At 36.7% G+C, this 18,308-nt stretch overlaps 1 protein-coding gene across 1 annotated transcript in view; it reads right to left on the bottom strand.

Annotated features, from left to right (window-relative positions):
* The window catches only part of LOC121429051 (short transient receptor potential channel 5-like), an 89,545-nt gene extending 71,514 nt beyond the window's left edge, over window positions 1-18,031 (bottom strand). Inside the window, exon 1 of the mRNA XM_041625955.1 lies at window positions 17,848-18,031. Within this exon, the coding sequence (XP_041481889.1) occupies window positions 17,848-18,031 (184 nt within the window). The remainder of the gene's footprint in view (window positions 1-17,847) is intronic.
* Window positions 18,032-18,308: the final 277 nt, after the last annotated feature.

Genomic DNA, 18,308 nt, shown 5'->3' with positions numbered 1-18,308 from the left:
TGTGAATCGCATGAGTATCGTCATCTAAGTGAGCTGATTTTCCAATTGAAATGCAATTTTCGCGAAAGTCGTCATGAATTCACATGCTCGTTAAGAAAAGGTCAGTAAACTATTTCGTTGAGGAAGTGAAAAGTTCTTCTAAGATACCACCGAGTCAGGATTCCTCCCCCGGCCACTTCGTTTCATTTTATTGCAACATTGGTGTGACCTTACACATCAATGTAACATAATTCGGAATTTTCAATAGAGTATAGATAGCATCTATACCTTCCAACGCCACACCCCCCCCCCCCCTCTTTCTCTCACTCTCTCTCTTCACCACTGTCCTAACCACTTTCTCCGTACGCCATCTTTTTTTCCTTGACGCTTTTTTTTTCATCTGGGCAATTCCATGGAAAATGTTCACTTAAGAGAAAAAATGAAGTTTCAGATTTCACTTAAGCAGTCAAATTTTCTTAAAAAGTAATCTATAAAGTCTCAATTTCCAATAGAAAAATCGCAATATTGATAAAATTTTGTAGTTTTTTCCATCATCAAAAAAATAGAATAGTAAATTGCAAGATGTAAAAAATGTGGCTATTTTTAAACAATTCATCTTTCCTGTCTCTACTAAAAGCAAACAAGGTCCCAGAGGTCTCTTTTAACTTTTGAATAATTGATTAATGTTTAAATCAACAGAAAATAATTGTTAAATTTTATGTCATTCATCAATTTTAGAGAAATCGTTCTTCAGATTTGTGTGATTTCTTTACCATTATCAGTGTCATGTCCGTTACGTTTTTCACTTAAAGTTTCACAGCTTACAGGAAATTTGTCTAAAGGTACTGCAGATTCAGATTCTATGTTAGAATTAAACCCCCTACCATGTGTAGCAATCATTTTCCCTTACCACTTCTCATTTTCATAAAAATGGCGTAACGGACATGACAATTCGCGTAACGGACATGACGCCTTATATATGGCAAAAGGCAGCATTCACAAAAACAAAATATTAGGCTCAGTGTCACAGACCGAGGTCAGTCTCAATTGTTTGAGGATAGCTGAATGTAATATTTCCTAGAATCTGCATGTCATTCAAGCTATTTTTAGAAGTTGGTGAATGATGAAAGTTCAGCTCTTGTTCTGGTAGATTTTTCTGAGAATTAAGGGTATGCCACATAATATTAGGATAAGATGCAGCTAGATCTGGCAACATACTCAGATCACAATCTGCATCATTTGTGTTTGAACAAACTTTTGATTATCTTAGGTTTTTGCACTGACAGTTTGGAGCATGATAAAACTCCAACTTGTGAATTCATGATCCTTGATGATATAACATGTACTTCAAAGTATCTGACTTTCACCAACCTGTACATGTACTTCTTCAGTGATGGCATGGGCTCACATTTAAAAGCAAGTTTGTATTCGGATATCTGTGTTACATGATGTAGCTTTATGAATCCATGAATCTACAGTGGCATTTCTTTGCAGTATCACAAAGCAAAGGGGCTGTGGAAAGAATGTGGCACCATCAATAAATTATGTCATCATAGTATTTTGGTCAGCCATAATCACAATTTGAATGATGTATCTTCAATTGTACTCAAGCAGCGCGGACAATACAACGAAATTATACAGCCACATTTGTCAGCAAGCAAGATTGTAAGATTTAGAACATCCAAGATTTGATGAAAGGATGATTATACTCAGGATGATAGTTATTTTGAATGAAAAAAATCTCAGAAGCATATTTACAAACATTCCGATTACCTTTAAACTCATACATAATCGATAATGAAAGACCGGTTTCCAGGTACTGCTATTAAATTTTTATCAAAATACTTTTTAACACCATTTTTTGTAATCTTAAAACTGGCATTAATACTAGTACACGTTCTTTATCATACAATACATTCCATAATATGTTCATCTTGGATTTATACAGGTCTGGTACATTTTGTTTTCTTCTCACAAAAATGAGATTTGGTCTTCTCAGTGTGCAGTAGTGGTATGATAAACATTGTATTCAATATAGAATTATCACTAAGGCTATAGCTATTAAATTAATGATACCTGCTAATAATATCTACATATTTTTCTTTAGAGTGTTAGTAAAGGTACTTTGCTGTTACATAATTACTTTCATTATTCATATTTCTTTCATTTTCAAACTAAGAAGTGCTGATGAAGTTCACTTCGTAAGGGTGTCATGTCCGTTACGCTAGTATATTATCAAATATTAAGGCATGAATAAAAAATAATCTTTTCTATCAACTTTTTCTCCTTTAATTATGTGTGGTGGATGATAGTAACAGAAAAATACTCATTAACTGTTGTTAACCGGTGTAAAATAATTTTTTTTGAATATTTTTTTGTTTTATAAATATTGTACAAAAAGACCCCCTCTCAAATTGCAAAATAATAGGAGATATTACAGATTACCAGTTATGATATGTGTCTCCAACCTCTAGCCTTAACATGTAAACAATTAGACTTGTACCATATCTTGTAATAAAATAATTATATTCGCTTACAAAAAGAGGACGAAACTGTCATGTCCGTTACGCTTCGTGTGTCATGTCCGTTACGCTACATTTTGAGCTAGGAATACAGAATGCACTGCAAAACTGTTGTTAAACACTATTTTATGGATAAAGCATGATCTTAAGGTTAAATTAACACCAACATTAGGTGCATGCAATCTAAGAATTCACAGGAATTTCGATAAGCAATAGGAGGTAAAAATGCTTCGTCCATTTCGTGTCATGTCCGTTACGCTCACAAAGAGTGCAATTTCTCCGCAACTGTTCAACGAAAGGATTTGAAATTTTATGTGTATGTAACAGATACATAAATGTGTCTGATAAGCTTAGCAATAATTATCAAAAGACTGCTAATTCTACTGTATAAACTTTTGAATTACAAAAATTTGTCTGAATGTCATGTCCGTTACGCTGGAATTGACCATCTACAAAATAATAGTCACACATACTCGCACGCACACACGCGCATGTCATGCTTTCATTTATACGTAGATCAACACACTCAATACTTCTTGGTCAATGATTTTGCTTTCACTCCCTCCCCCCCCCCCCCGCCCACCCATCATCCCTTAACTCGATCGACTAACATGATCGTTTACAAATTGCTATACAGCTAATGAATTGTGTTATATGGTCATCACTTCAAGGCTGTTGTGAAATGTAATTCATTTTGACATAAGTTAATTCATTAGCATGATAAACTTTCATATTTTAGAGGTCGTATGACGGACAGCAAAAGGTAAGTGTACTTATCTTCAAATGATGGGCAATGTTTATGTTGGTTTGGCTTTATCTGTTCTTTCTATCATTTTGTTTAAAGCATGATAATACAGAAATTTGGAGCGGATCTGCTCATTTACAAGTTTTGTTCAATATTATTACGTTCTCACCATATTCTATCATATTTTTGATTACATTCTAATGAAGTAAATTACAGAAATGGTATACATACAATAACTAGACAGTATACATATTGAATTTAGCTAATATGCCATTTTAATGATAAAATGTAATCTAAACTAATCAAATGTGTATGAAGGAAAATTGTAAATCATCTTGAAATCCAGTTGTTTTGTTTTGTTTTGCTCAAATTTGGCGCAGATGCGGGTCGGAGCCATGGGGGGGGGCAGGGGTGAACGCCTCCTTTGAGATAGTTTAAGAAGTGAAGAAAAGGGGAAAAGGGGAGTGAAAATAATATGACAAGAGGAATAGGGAAGAAAAACATAAGAACACACAAAAAGGTGTCTTCGCCAGGCATAATGTCCTGACTAACCTTACCAATTTAAAGGATGGCATCGCCTTTTGGTCATTTTGCCCCACCCCTTTCCCATCAAAATTCACTGGCGCCACGTCAGTATAGATGTAACATCGGCGTTTATTACCAAAGGTCGTTTCAAATAAAAAACGGGATACATGCATGCTGTTAAGTAATTAAAGAGCGAGCCCCCGGTGTCCTTTTCTCGCTCATATAAGCAGGGGATTATAATCAACGTGCTTGGTTTCCTAGTTCATCGCCTAATTAAGCCTCATGTTCACTTTTCTCTTAATAGCTTAATGACACAACACACCAACATACGGTTTAGCCTTTTCTCCCTTGATCGCTTGTTCACAATAAATGGGTAACATTTTCTTTTCGTATTATTTTCACCTTTGCAATGGTTCTGGCTGGAAGATTTCCCTGGGTTTATTAGAGGTGTATGGTTTATAATTTGCGAGCCAAAACCAACCATCATGGCTAGTATGTGTAATTTGGTTGAATAAAAATGTTTGAGATTTTTTTTTTTTTTACATTTTTTTACATCAGACCTCTCCTGAACACTGGATCCCAAAACATGCCATTTTCACTACGAAAAAATGATTTCTAATGGAATAGTTTACGAGGAATCTCGTTCCTTATCAGTCTCTTTTGTTATTTTTTCGGAGTCTTTGTCTTTGAAAAGGATATACATATTGGGAGAGGGTAGTTAAGAGGATATAGAAAAAGACATTTGGAGGGGTGTAGATGGGGCGGGGGGTACCGATAAAGTTATTATCGATTCAGTACAAGACTCGACCTTGAAATGCATCGATAAAATATTATTTACTAATCCCAGGCACGGTGACCTTTCCCATTTAACCATCTGTAATATTCTTGCGAAATCGCCTGGCATATCGGGCATGTAAATTACTGCCATCGAGTATTCTAAATCACTTTATATAACCTTGGTTATACCCGTGTCATAATCCAATTGTATTGGATTAAACCATTTAGTTCGGATTATGAAAGCCATGCATTTTAATCACATGTTCCTGTCCGCTAAGCAGGCCCGGTCTGATTTAAAGCTACATGAGTGAGATTACTTTCGAATTCGGATGGGCAGACATTGCTGATAAAGTGACACCACTTACAAACAAAGATGTAACATTTTTTTAATTATCTAATAATGAACTGTGCTTTTATCACGTTGCAGACATGCGGCCTTCAGCTATCCAATGCATGAGTTTGATCATCTGACCGAAATTAAATTACGGGAAACGTCTAATATAAAGCCGGGCTTCATTAGGCTAATATATTAAAGAAATAGCTTTCGGGGGTATTGAAGACAATTGTGTTTAACAAGCAAAATGCGATCTTAGATGATAATATAATCTTACTAATGTTACGGAACAGAATCAAGTTTCTAGACGGTGGAATAGTATGACACATTTGGGATCGTTTTATGTCTTTTCTAATTCTTTTATCTGAATTATTTTGGTACAAATATGTCATCCTTAAGAAAATGATTTTCTTTTGATACATACTGTATTGCGATATCTCAGCCAGAGAGACATCATGTGTAATTTTTCCTTCAATATCATCTTATGTCAATTTCACTGCCATCCAAAGCCTAACACACACTGACGCTCAGGCAGTAATTCCATAACCAAACAACTTCATATTTGGGTTAAATTCCAGTAGTTAATGATTAGATACTCCCCGTCATGGAACACACACGGCCATTACCACGATATACAAGCATCATAACTTTAAACTATTATAGATCCTTTTTTTATGGGCGCAATGCTCAAAGAGGGAGAGAGAAGAGGCCTGCCTATACTAGTCAACATCGCCATGGCTAATTTTGTTTGCCTATTCTGGCATTGATTTTTCATTATCTCGCTCATTGCCGGATACAAAATTTGGTTTGAGATGGAAAGATATTGCCCATTTTCATTCTCTAAATTCAATGCAAGCATTCACTCCCCATGAATGAGACAGACAGGGAAACACATTATGGCGCCAGCGAGGGAGGCATTGCAACTGAGCTGTGGGGTCTCTTTTCTTTTAATTCGTATATTTCAGCATAAGTGTATTTATCTCTTAATTATGTCATTTATATGCTTGCATTATTGCATTATGGCTCATGTATAGTCTTTATTTGTCCTTTTTCACTATATCTTTTTATGATATCAGCTTAAATAAGAAATAAAGTTACAAGTCACAACATAAGGCTTAAAAAAAAAAATCAAATGTTTAACCGAATGCTACGAGCTTTCCATATCAGCATTATTATTTCATTGGTTAACGACTGATGATTTAAGAATAGAAAATAGACTATTGATAGGATTTATATGTCACATATATCACGTACATGTCAAAGTGTGGAAAATTAACATCTCTATCCAATCGGATCTGCATATTTTATATGATGGGGATTCGGTGTTTTATACAAACTCCAATAGGAAAGACTAGAAAAGAGTTGTTTTTTTTCCTCGTTGTTATTGTAGCATTGACCATCTTCTCCGTGAGAAAAACTCGTTATTGGTGAGGAGTATGAGACCCAATATCGGATAACTGATTGATGGTGCTAGTATTTGATGTGAAACCGGTCCGACTCCCTACTTGATTGCCATTTAATGACAAATCTCCATAGTCATAACACGTGTTGAAATCTACCAAGCTGAAAGGGCGCCTTTTTTCCCTAAGATTCGTGAAGGCTGGTTCGATGAGCGATCGTGCGCAAGAGGCTTAAAATATCTTCAGTCCAATAGGTATGTACCCGTTACGAAGTTCTCTCTCCCTCTCTCTCCCCCTATTTCTTTCCCTTTCTATCTCATTCTTTCTATTTCAGTTCATATTATGAAATGAGAAGACGATGACCGGAAGTGAATAAACTGTAAAAACTGCGGTGTTAAAACTGACACCAATTGGTGTTAATAGAGGACCACACCCTGAGGTGTTAAAATAACACCCTAGAGATTGAAAATAACACCAAAGAGTGTAAATGTAACAACTATAGGTGTTGTCATAAAACCTATAGGTGTAAAACTAACACCACCAATTTAACACCGGTGTAAAATAACTGGTGTGGTCCTCTATGTACACCGGTTCATAAAACAGTTTTTGCTGTGTATGTTGGCAGTTGTAAGGAACTATAATCAAGATTTTTTTCAACGTCACAATAGAAACCTAAAACGACACTAAAATACTAAAAATTATATACAAGACTGTCATATTTTGTTTATCGTGTTTTATTCTATTTTATTCAGGTAATATCATCTGAAGTCTATTTATTTTAAATAATACCTGAATCAAACAGTTATTATGAAATAAAGTAACATTACATTTTTTAAAGATACTGGATATTTGATGATAAGATGACCACATGCTTTACCATTTAGTTCGGTCACAATCAATTTTCCCAATCAAATTGTTTAAATGTTTGCACGCTAGATTATTTTTTGAGGGAGATAAAAATGACCATTTTTGCTCCATGTTATTTTCTTTAATTAAAGATTTACATATTGCACCATTGATACTTATTATCCTTATATAGATATTATCCAAGAACTATTGCCTTTTACTAGCTTATCTGATTTGAAGGTAGGAGGGAAAACAAATTATTACGATTGTTGAATTTAATTGTACGAATGTGCAGGATTGCAACATCAGCGTGCAAAGAGTTAATCTATACAATTAGCATGATTTAATTTATCTTTATGTAAACAAGTATATTAATGAAAAATACTTTTCAATTTCTTTCCCCAAAAATATATCTATACAGCTTTCATGTACAGGTTTCATGGCAGTGTTCACGTGATCAATAATTAACGGTTAATTATCTACGCTTTGGCAATGGCACTGGAATAGATAAGATGACGGATCAGTAATTCCCATGGCATTTCGTGTGTAATAATATTCGAAGGGGGCACAAAGCGAAAGAACAGGAAATGAGTGTCCCGATTGATAATTAATAAAGTATGTAATCAATCGATTCTAAAATAAATTTTAATACTTCATTTGATACATTTGAAAAATTGAGTTAGGTGAGTGGAACGGTAAGTTCATGTATCATGGAACTATAAACCGCAGATTTTCATTTTTGTGTGTTACCGTATATAGTGGTATAGTGTGTTGAAACGTTAAGAGGGGAGAATGAACTCGTCTAGCTCGGATAGACAGAAGAAACAGCAGATGATGAAAGAGATATTGTAACAGAAAACTCTATCAAGCCGTGTTTACTGCATAAAATGATTCACACGTAATTTACATTGGTGTGTTGGTGTATAAGAGTGGGAATTGAAATAAAAGAGAGAGAGAAAAAAGAGAAAATCAAAAGGGAAGAACGATCAAAATGATTTAAAAGAGGAAGAATGGATGGAAGGAGATGGATGAATGAAGAGGTGGACGTATCCAACGTAAAAAACCCGCGAGATTTTGTTTTGAGTCATTCGATGACAAACGAGAACGAGCTTAGAAGCGATATCTCAATTCCAAACACGGCCGTATGTGTTTTCAAAGAGACTATGCGATACTATGTATTCGTACCGGGATCATACCAATCTTATAATAGGATTGCAATGACAGATACGCCAAATGCCCGGTTTATTTTACTCTCTTTTCTCTCTCACCCACTCCCCCTATCCTCTACCTATCTGCCCTTTCTCCCCGTTCGACCACGTCCATGCAATATGAAAATAAATACGTCGCCGGGCTACACTTTTGCCTCCTCCTATATTTCATTGGCGATGGTGAAATGACAATTTGAGACGGCGATTCTTTCTAAATATAATCGCAAAGAGCGCTGCCAAGAAAATGGTGATGAAAGGGAATTCGATTGAATAATTGCATGTAAGGTTGCCACTGATAATGATGGTATTGTTAACACTGTTATTTTATCCACCATGCCAGTGACTGTTCAAACTGATGAATAATACAAAAGTGATTATACATTTACAAATATTATCAAAATGTTTTTTATTAACATAACAACATTGAGGAAATTTGATTCAAAGGTTTTCTTTATTGGTTTAATCCTTCGTTTGTCATAGACAATATTTGACACTATTACTTGCTCACAACCAGTGCACATTTGCACGAATTGAAGTTTACGTCTTACAGAAAAAATGCCAACATCAGGGGCCCATTGCAAAAAGAGTTGCAATCAATCGCAACTCTAAAAATCACGCGTAACTTGATTTTCAACCAATCAACAGCGCGCATTTTGGACTTGCGATTGATTTTTTGACTTGCGTCAACTCTTTCTGCAACGGACCCCTGGTCTATGTTTTTTTTAATCTAGGAAATGATAAAAGCTAGTATCTACAAGAGTAGATTAATACCAAACGAATACTTTTAGATAAATAATATTATTTGCTGGGGTACAGGAATACCTGTACAGTCCCGACTGCTAGGCTCCCACTATTCTCATTCCGGCAAAGATCGAAACTGTGGCGCGAATCCTAAGACAGTTGTCATAATCTTAGATCCTCCAAGATTCAGTGACATGATAAATAAGTGAAACCATGATCATTGTTGATGTTACAAAGGAAAGTTTTCTGGTACCATAATGATTATATATCAACCTTAATCATCGGATCAGACAGCATCAAGGTGAGACAAGTCGCAGTTTATAATTGCGATCAATCGTGCAAAACCCTTAGAACGAACTCATATCTCTCTATTGGGGATTGACTGCGAGTATCTACCGACCTGGGGTCCGAGAGTTGCAGAAAGAGTTGCGTTTAAACGCAATTCAAAAATAAATCATAAGTCAAAAATACGCGATGCTGATTGGTCGAAAATCAAGTTGTGCATGATTTTTAGAGTTGCATTGATTGCATCTTTTCCTGCAACGGGCCCACATCATAAAGACATACGGCTAAAGTGATTTTGTCGAAATGGTGAATGAAAATGTTTGTGGGCTTATCAACCCATCACGATCAAGGTTTTCATGGTAGTTACCATAATGGCAATTTTACCCGTGCTGTGACTCGTGGTGAATCGGGCCCCGTGATCAATACCGGGCCTTCGAGAAATTTTATTTACCAGAATCAAAGACAAAAAGGAAAGTAGTCGTATATTTCGGGATTCTACGTATGCCGAGAAATCTTATCGATCTGTGACGTCAAATTATAGACAATTATGTCTACATTCAACGTTTTGACAATGTTTTAATCAACTTTCCTTTGAAATGTCTGAACAGTCATCGATCATCTACGAATGAGCAATGACAGAGTTCTTGAGAATACCAAGACATTGGAAAGCTACCAGAACTGACTGAAGAAACCAATCCCCAAATGGATCCCAAGTATATGTCGCCAAGGCGCGTACATGTATAACAGAATACAAACCCACATAAAACGCCAACAAGCCAGTATTGTCACGCATAACTAAGCTAAAACCTTTAGCTTTATTTTGATAACAACATACTTATGGATCTAAAGGTCTGTTATTGTGACGTGCAGAGCAATGTGGGCTGGAAAAACATTTGGACCATAATGGCGATTGGGAAATTACTGCAACTATTAGAATACGGATACACTCTAAAAAACGAAGAGCTAATTTAGCTCTTAAAGAGCGTGTATAGTGACTGCACTTCGGAGTGATGATTTTTTTTCTCGTTCAAATTTGAACTAGACAATTCAGCACTCCGAAGTGCAGTCATTATACACGCTCTTTAAGAGCTAAATTAGTTCTTCATTTTTTAGAGTGTAGATGGAAATTAAGATACACTGGTTAATCAGCAATGGCTAGTGCACTTGGTCTGCACAGTAGTACAGTGCTTTGAAGTATTGCAAATGTAACAATTAAAAGGTCATGATTGTTATTGTCCCACGTGTTGAGACGAGCAGGCCGAGATATCCACATATCAATGCTGGAATCGGTGGGAATTACAAGGAACAATGGCAATATCTCACGAAATCCTGACTCCCTCAGTTCTTAAGGCAGACACATGTTTTAGTGTTTGAACGTCTCGAATCTCCTGTGGATCAATTAATCCTGATTACCTGGATGGCATTTCATGGTTGCTTGTCGGGGGGTAAACGTAAGCCATGCTGTAATGGTTCACCCCCTCTCTCTCTCTCTCCATCGCTCTCCCTGGACCTGCTTGTACTTTGGCTGCAAAATCGGTTTGACACCTGTGATTATAAGGGAGATCTTAACCATGCGTGCATTTTCGCATTGCCCATAAACAAACTCCTTGACTAATTACTGGTATCACCATCATGTATTCTATAGCCGAATCCCCATTTTTGAGCGCCAGACTGCATCTTCACGGTGGACAGGGCTTGCGTCTTTCATTGCGTACACTCTAAGTTCCAAGGATTTCAAATAAATCCAGATAGGCCGTGAACGGTGACCAGCCAAATTTGGGACTTATTTTTAATCCTTAGGATTAACTGATGAATCTCGAATTATTTGAATTCAAAACTATTAGCTTTATGTTTAAATACTACTGTTTAAATCTTAATATAATATTCGACTGGTCACTATCCACAGTCGATCTGGATTTATCTTAAATCCTTTGAAGTTAGAATGTAGCAATCCGCGACCATTTTCTTGTAAGGATATACTAAGCAAAGGAACCATGATTATTTCAACGTGAAAAGGAACCACCAAATTGAACAGATTCCATATCAAAACCAAGGTGTGTAAACAAATTGATAAGGATTAAATTGTTTGAATCCTTTCTGTTCGAATTTCCTGCGTTCCATTCTAGCGTTCTATTCTACTATCCATACCCGATATTTCTACATAGGCCTTAGAGCCCAAGAGAACTCTATAAAGCAAACCGCAAGCGGAAATTGAATCTATATCCACTAATGGATGCAAATTGTCACCAGTCGGAGTAGTATGATTAATGTGTGCCCTGTTTTTAAAGCTGAGACGAAATCTGGAAACTGACCCTAATTCGGTCAAGGTTATCATTGTTCGTCTTTTTTTACTTAAATCAATTCTGTAAAGTAGAACTATAAAGGGACAAAGATTTGAGGTCCGTAAGTGTGTCAGAATAAAGAGTTAAATTACTGTAGTGTTGCATCAATGTATTGATGTTTATCTAACTCAGATATGAAGTTGGTGCTTATACTCGGACTACGGACATCGTATTCTACTATACATAAACTCGTGTTTATTTCCAACAGACTAATTAAGATAACTGAAAATGTATCACTGATTCATTATATTGGCGAGAGACAGAACCACTACACCAAGGCTCTTCCACCACAATCGTGTATTTATTCATAATAAAGGTGTTGGGTGTTGTGTAGAGGTGTTGTGGCTCAGTGGATAAGTCTCTGGACTGGAAACCACAAGGTCTGGGGTTCAAATCCCACCGCAGAACTAGCGTCCTTTGGCAAGGCGTTTATCTACATTTGCCACTCTCGACCCAGGTGTAGTAAATGGGTACCCGGTAGAAAGGAATTACTTGAATGTTCGAGTGTCCGATCAGGGTAGCCATGCTAAAGCCGGGGTAATAGTATATGTAGCGCTTAGAAACATTTGTATTAAGCACTATATAAATGTTGCATATCATTATTATAATCCAATATACATTCTTATATATTTACATACGTTAGCCACAATATGGATGACCTCAAATGTTTAAAAACACATAATGAATCGATGACCTACTGGACAATTTCGGAATTATGATAGAAGTTAATAAATTTCCATCAGTCCTAATGTCGAAAACTCTTCCCTTCCCCAAGGATTAAGTCGGCGTGTTTTCAAAGCAAAAGATATTACTTCATCGTGATGGCAGATTAAAAAATCTCAATTATTATTTATCACATTTTGCGCATTATGTTATTGAGAAAAAAGGTGACACTAATGAGAACTGATATACAGGTGATAATGTAAAACAATCGTGTTTAGTTCTCTTCTAGAATACATCAGAGCTTAAAACTAGCCAACGATGTGAACATGATTCGTAAATGCAATTTCTCCGTTTTTAAAACACATTCCATAAATCAATGGTAATCATACACTCTCCTTCCTTCCTATCCCGTTCGGTCAGACGGAATCCGTATTTGATGTTAAATTTACAAAGAGAATTGGATGAAGGGAAAGCTCTTATTTAATTTGTTATCTCATGAATCGGATACCGGGTTGGCGAACAAGCTGGCAAGGCCGGCGCATCGTAAATACGATGATGAATAGAATTACTATCGCGCGATGAATGGTACCCATCTATCTAGAGGTAAATAGAATCATAATCTAAGGTATAGAGATGAAAATGCACCAGGGAATTGCAATGAATGCTTTGTATCTCATTCTCTTGCCCCTTGCCGCCACCGGTCTTCTTCTCTTCCCCTTTTCTCTCTCTTCCCCCTGAAGGTGTGTAATGTGAATTCAATTCGGAATTGAGGACAGTGAATGACTTGAAATGAACGCCAAGATTCCCAATATTAGGAAAGTCGGGTTACTTTAGAAACGTTCGTCAGAAGGACCCTTCGTTACATTGCTACCTCCTGGAAACAGAATATGATCGTGGATCTCTTGACGAAGAGAAAGGGGACGTTGTCTATTTATAGTGTGCTACAGTGTTCTCTGTACTTTAAGCCTTATCTTGACTGGTCAATTGTAGGTATTACTTTCCGAAAGTACGAAATAAAGATCCTTATACAGCTCATCAAAACTCTAGAATCCCTCAAATCCATCAAAACAAAGAAAGAACATCGTTTTAAAACGATACCAGTAACAGAATCCACTTCCTTTGATGGTGACGAAGACGAAGAAAGAAGATGACGACGACAATGATAATAACAAAACTGTCAATAAAACTCAAAACATGTGGGAAAATCTGAACGCGCCCGACTTTTCAATAAATCAGGAAAATAAGTCTTCCGCCTTGTTCGGAAGACTTATCAAGATATAAATGTATGCTAGCCTATGGTTAAAAAAAAACAGGGATCAAAAATTTTGAAAGGGCATCTGTTTAGAATGGGCGGATAGTTAGACCTGCCTAAATGATATAGGTTAATGCCTCCTCCGGCATGATAATACTCTACAGACAATGTTCTTTCTTGTCTGATATAAATTTAAGGAGTAAACAAGGCTGCAGAAGGTACACCAGACATGCCAGAGACATGCGGATCACGTATATCCCATATATAGAAGCCATCTATACCATCCCACAAGGGAGTATGTGAGGTGTCCCTTCGGATCACATGAATAGCGAAATGTCATTTTTTTATATCATAAAGGAAGAGATGGGTATATTGATGGGTAATGTATTTCCCCTTTTTCTACTGGGTACGCGAAAAGACCTTTCCGGAAGAGCGAATAAGGCTACAGATATATCCTACCATTTATCATTATATAATCAGGGTATTATATACCTTATACGTCTATGAAAAGGAAATATAAATACAATAAGGAACCACAGGCTATAACATTCTCACCGTGGGACACGGAAGACAGAGGATTGGATCAGTCACCCACAGGGCGTGGGGGAAAGGCTGAATCCAGACAAATTTGTTGGATAATTCCAAAAGTGCCCCGCTTTAGATTATTTCATTTCTATTAGACAGTACCAAAAATCAAATAAGAATAAACTGCACAATGGGATTCGGATTCGTTATTGAATTGAGTGGATTAGGTATAAAATGTTTATAAAATAATTATGTAACCAATTTTTGTAGATCTTGTCGGAATTATTTTGAGTTCATTATCATTGACATAGTTGAGCAGAATATGACGTGAACATAAGGGTGCAGGAGGCGGGGGGGGGTTGGGGAACCAAAAAGCTAAGGTACTGTACATATTTGGATAAAGAAACATACCAGACCGAAAAAAATGGATTTATATCCGCCTAACTGGAAATTGTAAGGAGCTGAACGAGGATACAGTACATAGAGTCACATCATAACAGGGCTCTCGGATTAGAGTTTGCCGTATACTTTATAGGGGTAAAACACAGGGGTAAGTGGTAGTAGGGGTGAGATGATTAGGCTATGATAGTCATGGTATATGAAGGAATAAGAGAGGACAAAAGAAGGATTAGTAATTGTCAATGGAAAGAGAAAGAAAGAAAGACACATATAAAGATGGTTAGTAAAACAATGAGAGTAAAAATAAGGATTGAGAGAGAGAGAGAGAGAGACAGACAGACAGACAGAGAGACAAACAGACAGAGAGACAGAGACAGACGGAAAGACAGAGACAGACAGCCAGACAGACAGACAGCCAGATTGACAGATGGAGAGACAGAGGGGGGCAAGAGAGGGGAGAGAAAAATGAGGAAGAGATTTCTATAAGGGAAAGATAAAAAATAGAGATATAATTATACAGTTTTTTTTGTTATCAAAGGTTGGATATAGAGAGAGGGGAAGGCAGGGGGTGGGTTAAGAAACAAAAACAGACAGACAAATAGACAGAATAGGAATGATGGAAGCTGGATGAGTAAATAGAAAAATTAGGAAACTGAAAAAATGATGATCTCTCAGAGTAGGGTTTGATTGCAAGATGAGGCAAGAAAACGAGAAAGGAAGAAAAAATAACTCTATATAAGAAAGATGTTGCTCTACAAAGAATGATAGCATGAATGGGAAAGAGGGTGAGAGAGTGGTAAAGTGAGATGGAGAACCGGGGAGAGGTGAACAGAAGGAGACGGATCGGTTAAGCCGTCAAGTGCAGGAGAGAAGATGAAAAATCCGATATTCAGGGGGGTTATGGAGGAAATCAATCACACCAAGAAGTACACTTGGTTGGAATCGATGCCCAAATACCACACTCCCATCCACAGCCTTAAAGAGATGGATATGATGATCAACTGATGTCGGATTGCCAATTTGAGGACCAGGGCTGACCAGTAAGGAATGGACGCCTCAAAAACGGAATTTTCTCCCGCTCAACGGCGAAATAAGAAAAAGTATAAATAAAAGAAGATGTATTTTCACAAATCACAGTTATATAGCAGATGATTTCTTCATCATGTTATCTAAATATGTTTGTCTATCGCATGATGTGTAAAGATGTCAGGTATATATTCATTAAAAATAATGGCTAGCGAAAGACGCAAAATGTACTCTATAATTTCGAAAGCTTCGCAATTAGAATTGTTAAAATTCAATCAACAAGGATTATAATTAATTGTGTGTCTGTCTTTGTTTCTTAACCCTCCCCCTGTTTCCCCTCTTTCTATATACCCTACTTTCGATTAAAAAAAAACTTTAAATCTCTCTTTTTATATTTCCCCTGTAGAAATCTCTAGCTCTATGATATATTGAATAGCTAATCGATATCGATTTATCGATACTTAAAGAATGATTGTTCAATGCTGAATACCATCGATGGCCGAGATAATAAAACAAAAATCTATAATAGCTTAGACACGTAAGCGCATCATTTATGACAAGATTATCATTGAAATGGTTATGAATAAGGAAACGTCTCCCCATTTCATGCCATATGTTTTTGGCATAAGGTTTCGTTTTCGTCGTAACGGATTTTGTTTCAATAGATATTTTTTCCATACATGTCTAACTTTCAATAATTCTCTACGCTTCTACAGGTTTTTGTATACTGGTCCTTTAACAGGCTTTCAGCAAAATTGAACGAGTCCCGAAGGCAGAAATTGATTCGAACATGAATGTTTGGAGCATGATCTTAAGACCATTGATCTTGAAGATAAATTCGCGCAATGAAGCAAGGACCTATGATAGAGAACTATCCATCTGCTACGTGTTCCAATTCATTGCACGTCACGCTTGAAACGCAGCAACAATTAAGAAAGCTGAAAGACAACTTAAGACTCCCCTTATCGAATTAAAGATTTCCGCTCAAGAAGGTTCGAGAGACCCTTCCATTTAAAATATGAGAGAAATGTTTTCAATAAAACGTTGCTGGGCGGAAATTTATTTATATAAACGTGTTTTTTTATATAGATTTTGTGAGCATGCGTTGGCATTTTCTTTGAGCGCGATGAACGCGAGAACTCGTTTTTGCGCTACAATGGCGCGCTATTACGTCTCATGACGTTATAATGAACCTAATTAACTAATTACTTGTGGCGTGTTATAATAAACCTTGATCAGTCGACAACAACAATACCTTAATCAAAATATTATCTAATAAACCTTCACCTTAAATATATGTACGTATATATGGCATCGTATCACTTTAGACTGATTAGTCTCCGTTTTGTTTCTTCACACATTCATGTTTACCCATATTCACCAATCCTCTACACACACGGTCATCTACAAAATGGAAAATCGAAATGTGATATGCAGTTTTATGGCTGGTAAATCGGGCATCGCTTGCAGTATAATTGCACATGTACACATTGCATGCTCCCAATATGATCCTAGAAAAAAATCAATGCTTGCCGTGGTTGGCTGTTTAGATGACATTTTGGTGACTCCATGATTTACAAAACACAAATAGTTTCTTGGCCCGAAGCATTTGTTTTTTCCCCGGCTTCGGTAATTTCGAACATTGTCTTCAATCTGAGATGTCATCATTGTTTGGGAGTGATCTTGCTGGCTTGCACGGCAATCAAAACAAAATACAACCACTTAGGTCGCCGAATAAAGACAAACCATAGCCAGGCAAATTGGATTCATGTGAGTACCAAGGACGGTGGTATTTCCAAGCTGTAATGCTTTTCTACAGGTCTTCTGAAGTAAATTGTAAACGTCCGGACTGACCGAGGCTTGGGTATAACGCCATCTTGTCAATCTGTTAATATGACTTATCTTCAATACAACCACCCACACTTTTGGGTCATTTTACCATGATTTGAGATGAACTCAAGCTGACGTTTTGATCTTTAGTACATTCTAACTATTTCTTTTTCTTGCATCCACATCTTTCTTTTCTGCGTCAGTGATTTATTTCATATTTATATCTTAATCATGCATCCAAGAATAGTTTGTGATGCAGTAAAATCATTCATGATACCATTAGTTGTTAAACAAACTGAAAGACCTTTTGAGGACTTTCTTCAAAAGTAAGAAATCCGTATTTATTATTCTAATTTCTCTCGATTGTAGACTTTTGTTATAAGTATATTCCAGTGCTTGTATCTTGTGCTTATATTTCGTATAGAGGAAGAAAATGAATGGCACTTACCGGAATTCCCATTTTGGATGGCAATAACTAATGCACTTCTTCCATCTTTATCGGTAGCATTGATGTTTAAATCCGGGGCATTTTCCAGAGCATATAAGATCGCCTTCTTGTCTCCCTTTTCAGCGGCTGCCAAGAAGAGCTTTTCCATGGAGTCAAACCGCCCCGGTCCAATATCCAACTCCATCCCGGCTACCGACACCTAACAATCACAAATGATTAAAAAAAAAGACAGAACCAGCTGAAGAAAGCAAATAAAATGTGTCACCAAAATGTATCATAAGGTTATCAGCCCAGGAGTTTTCTGTTTGATAAGATCCATGAAAGTGGATGAAAGTGAACTGCGAGGAGGAAAAACGAATCGCGCCAATGGGAAGATTAATACTCGAAAGGCAAGGCGACGGAAGGTGGGCTTCCAGAAGGCGAAGGGGAAAAATATGATACCAATTGTTCAGTTATAGGTA

The sequence above is a fragment of the Lytechinus variegatus genome, chromosome 15, assembly GCF_018143015.1.
Source record: "Lytechinus variegatus isolate NC3 chromosome 15, Lvar_3.0, whole genome shotgun sequence".
NCBI lineage: Eukaryota > Metazoa > Echinodermata > Echinoidea > Temnopleuroida > Toxopneustidae > Lytechinus > Lytechinus variegatus.
This window is presented reverse-complemented; position numbering and strand designations above follow the sequence as displayed.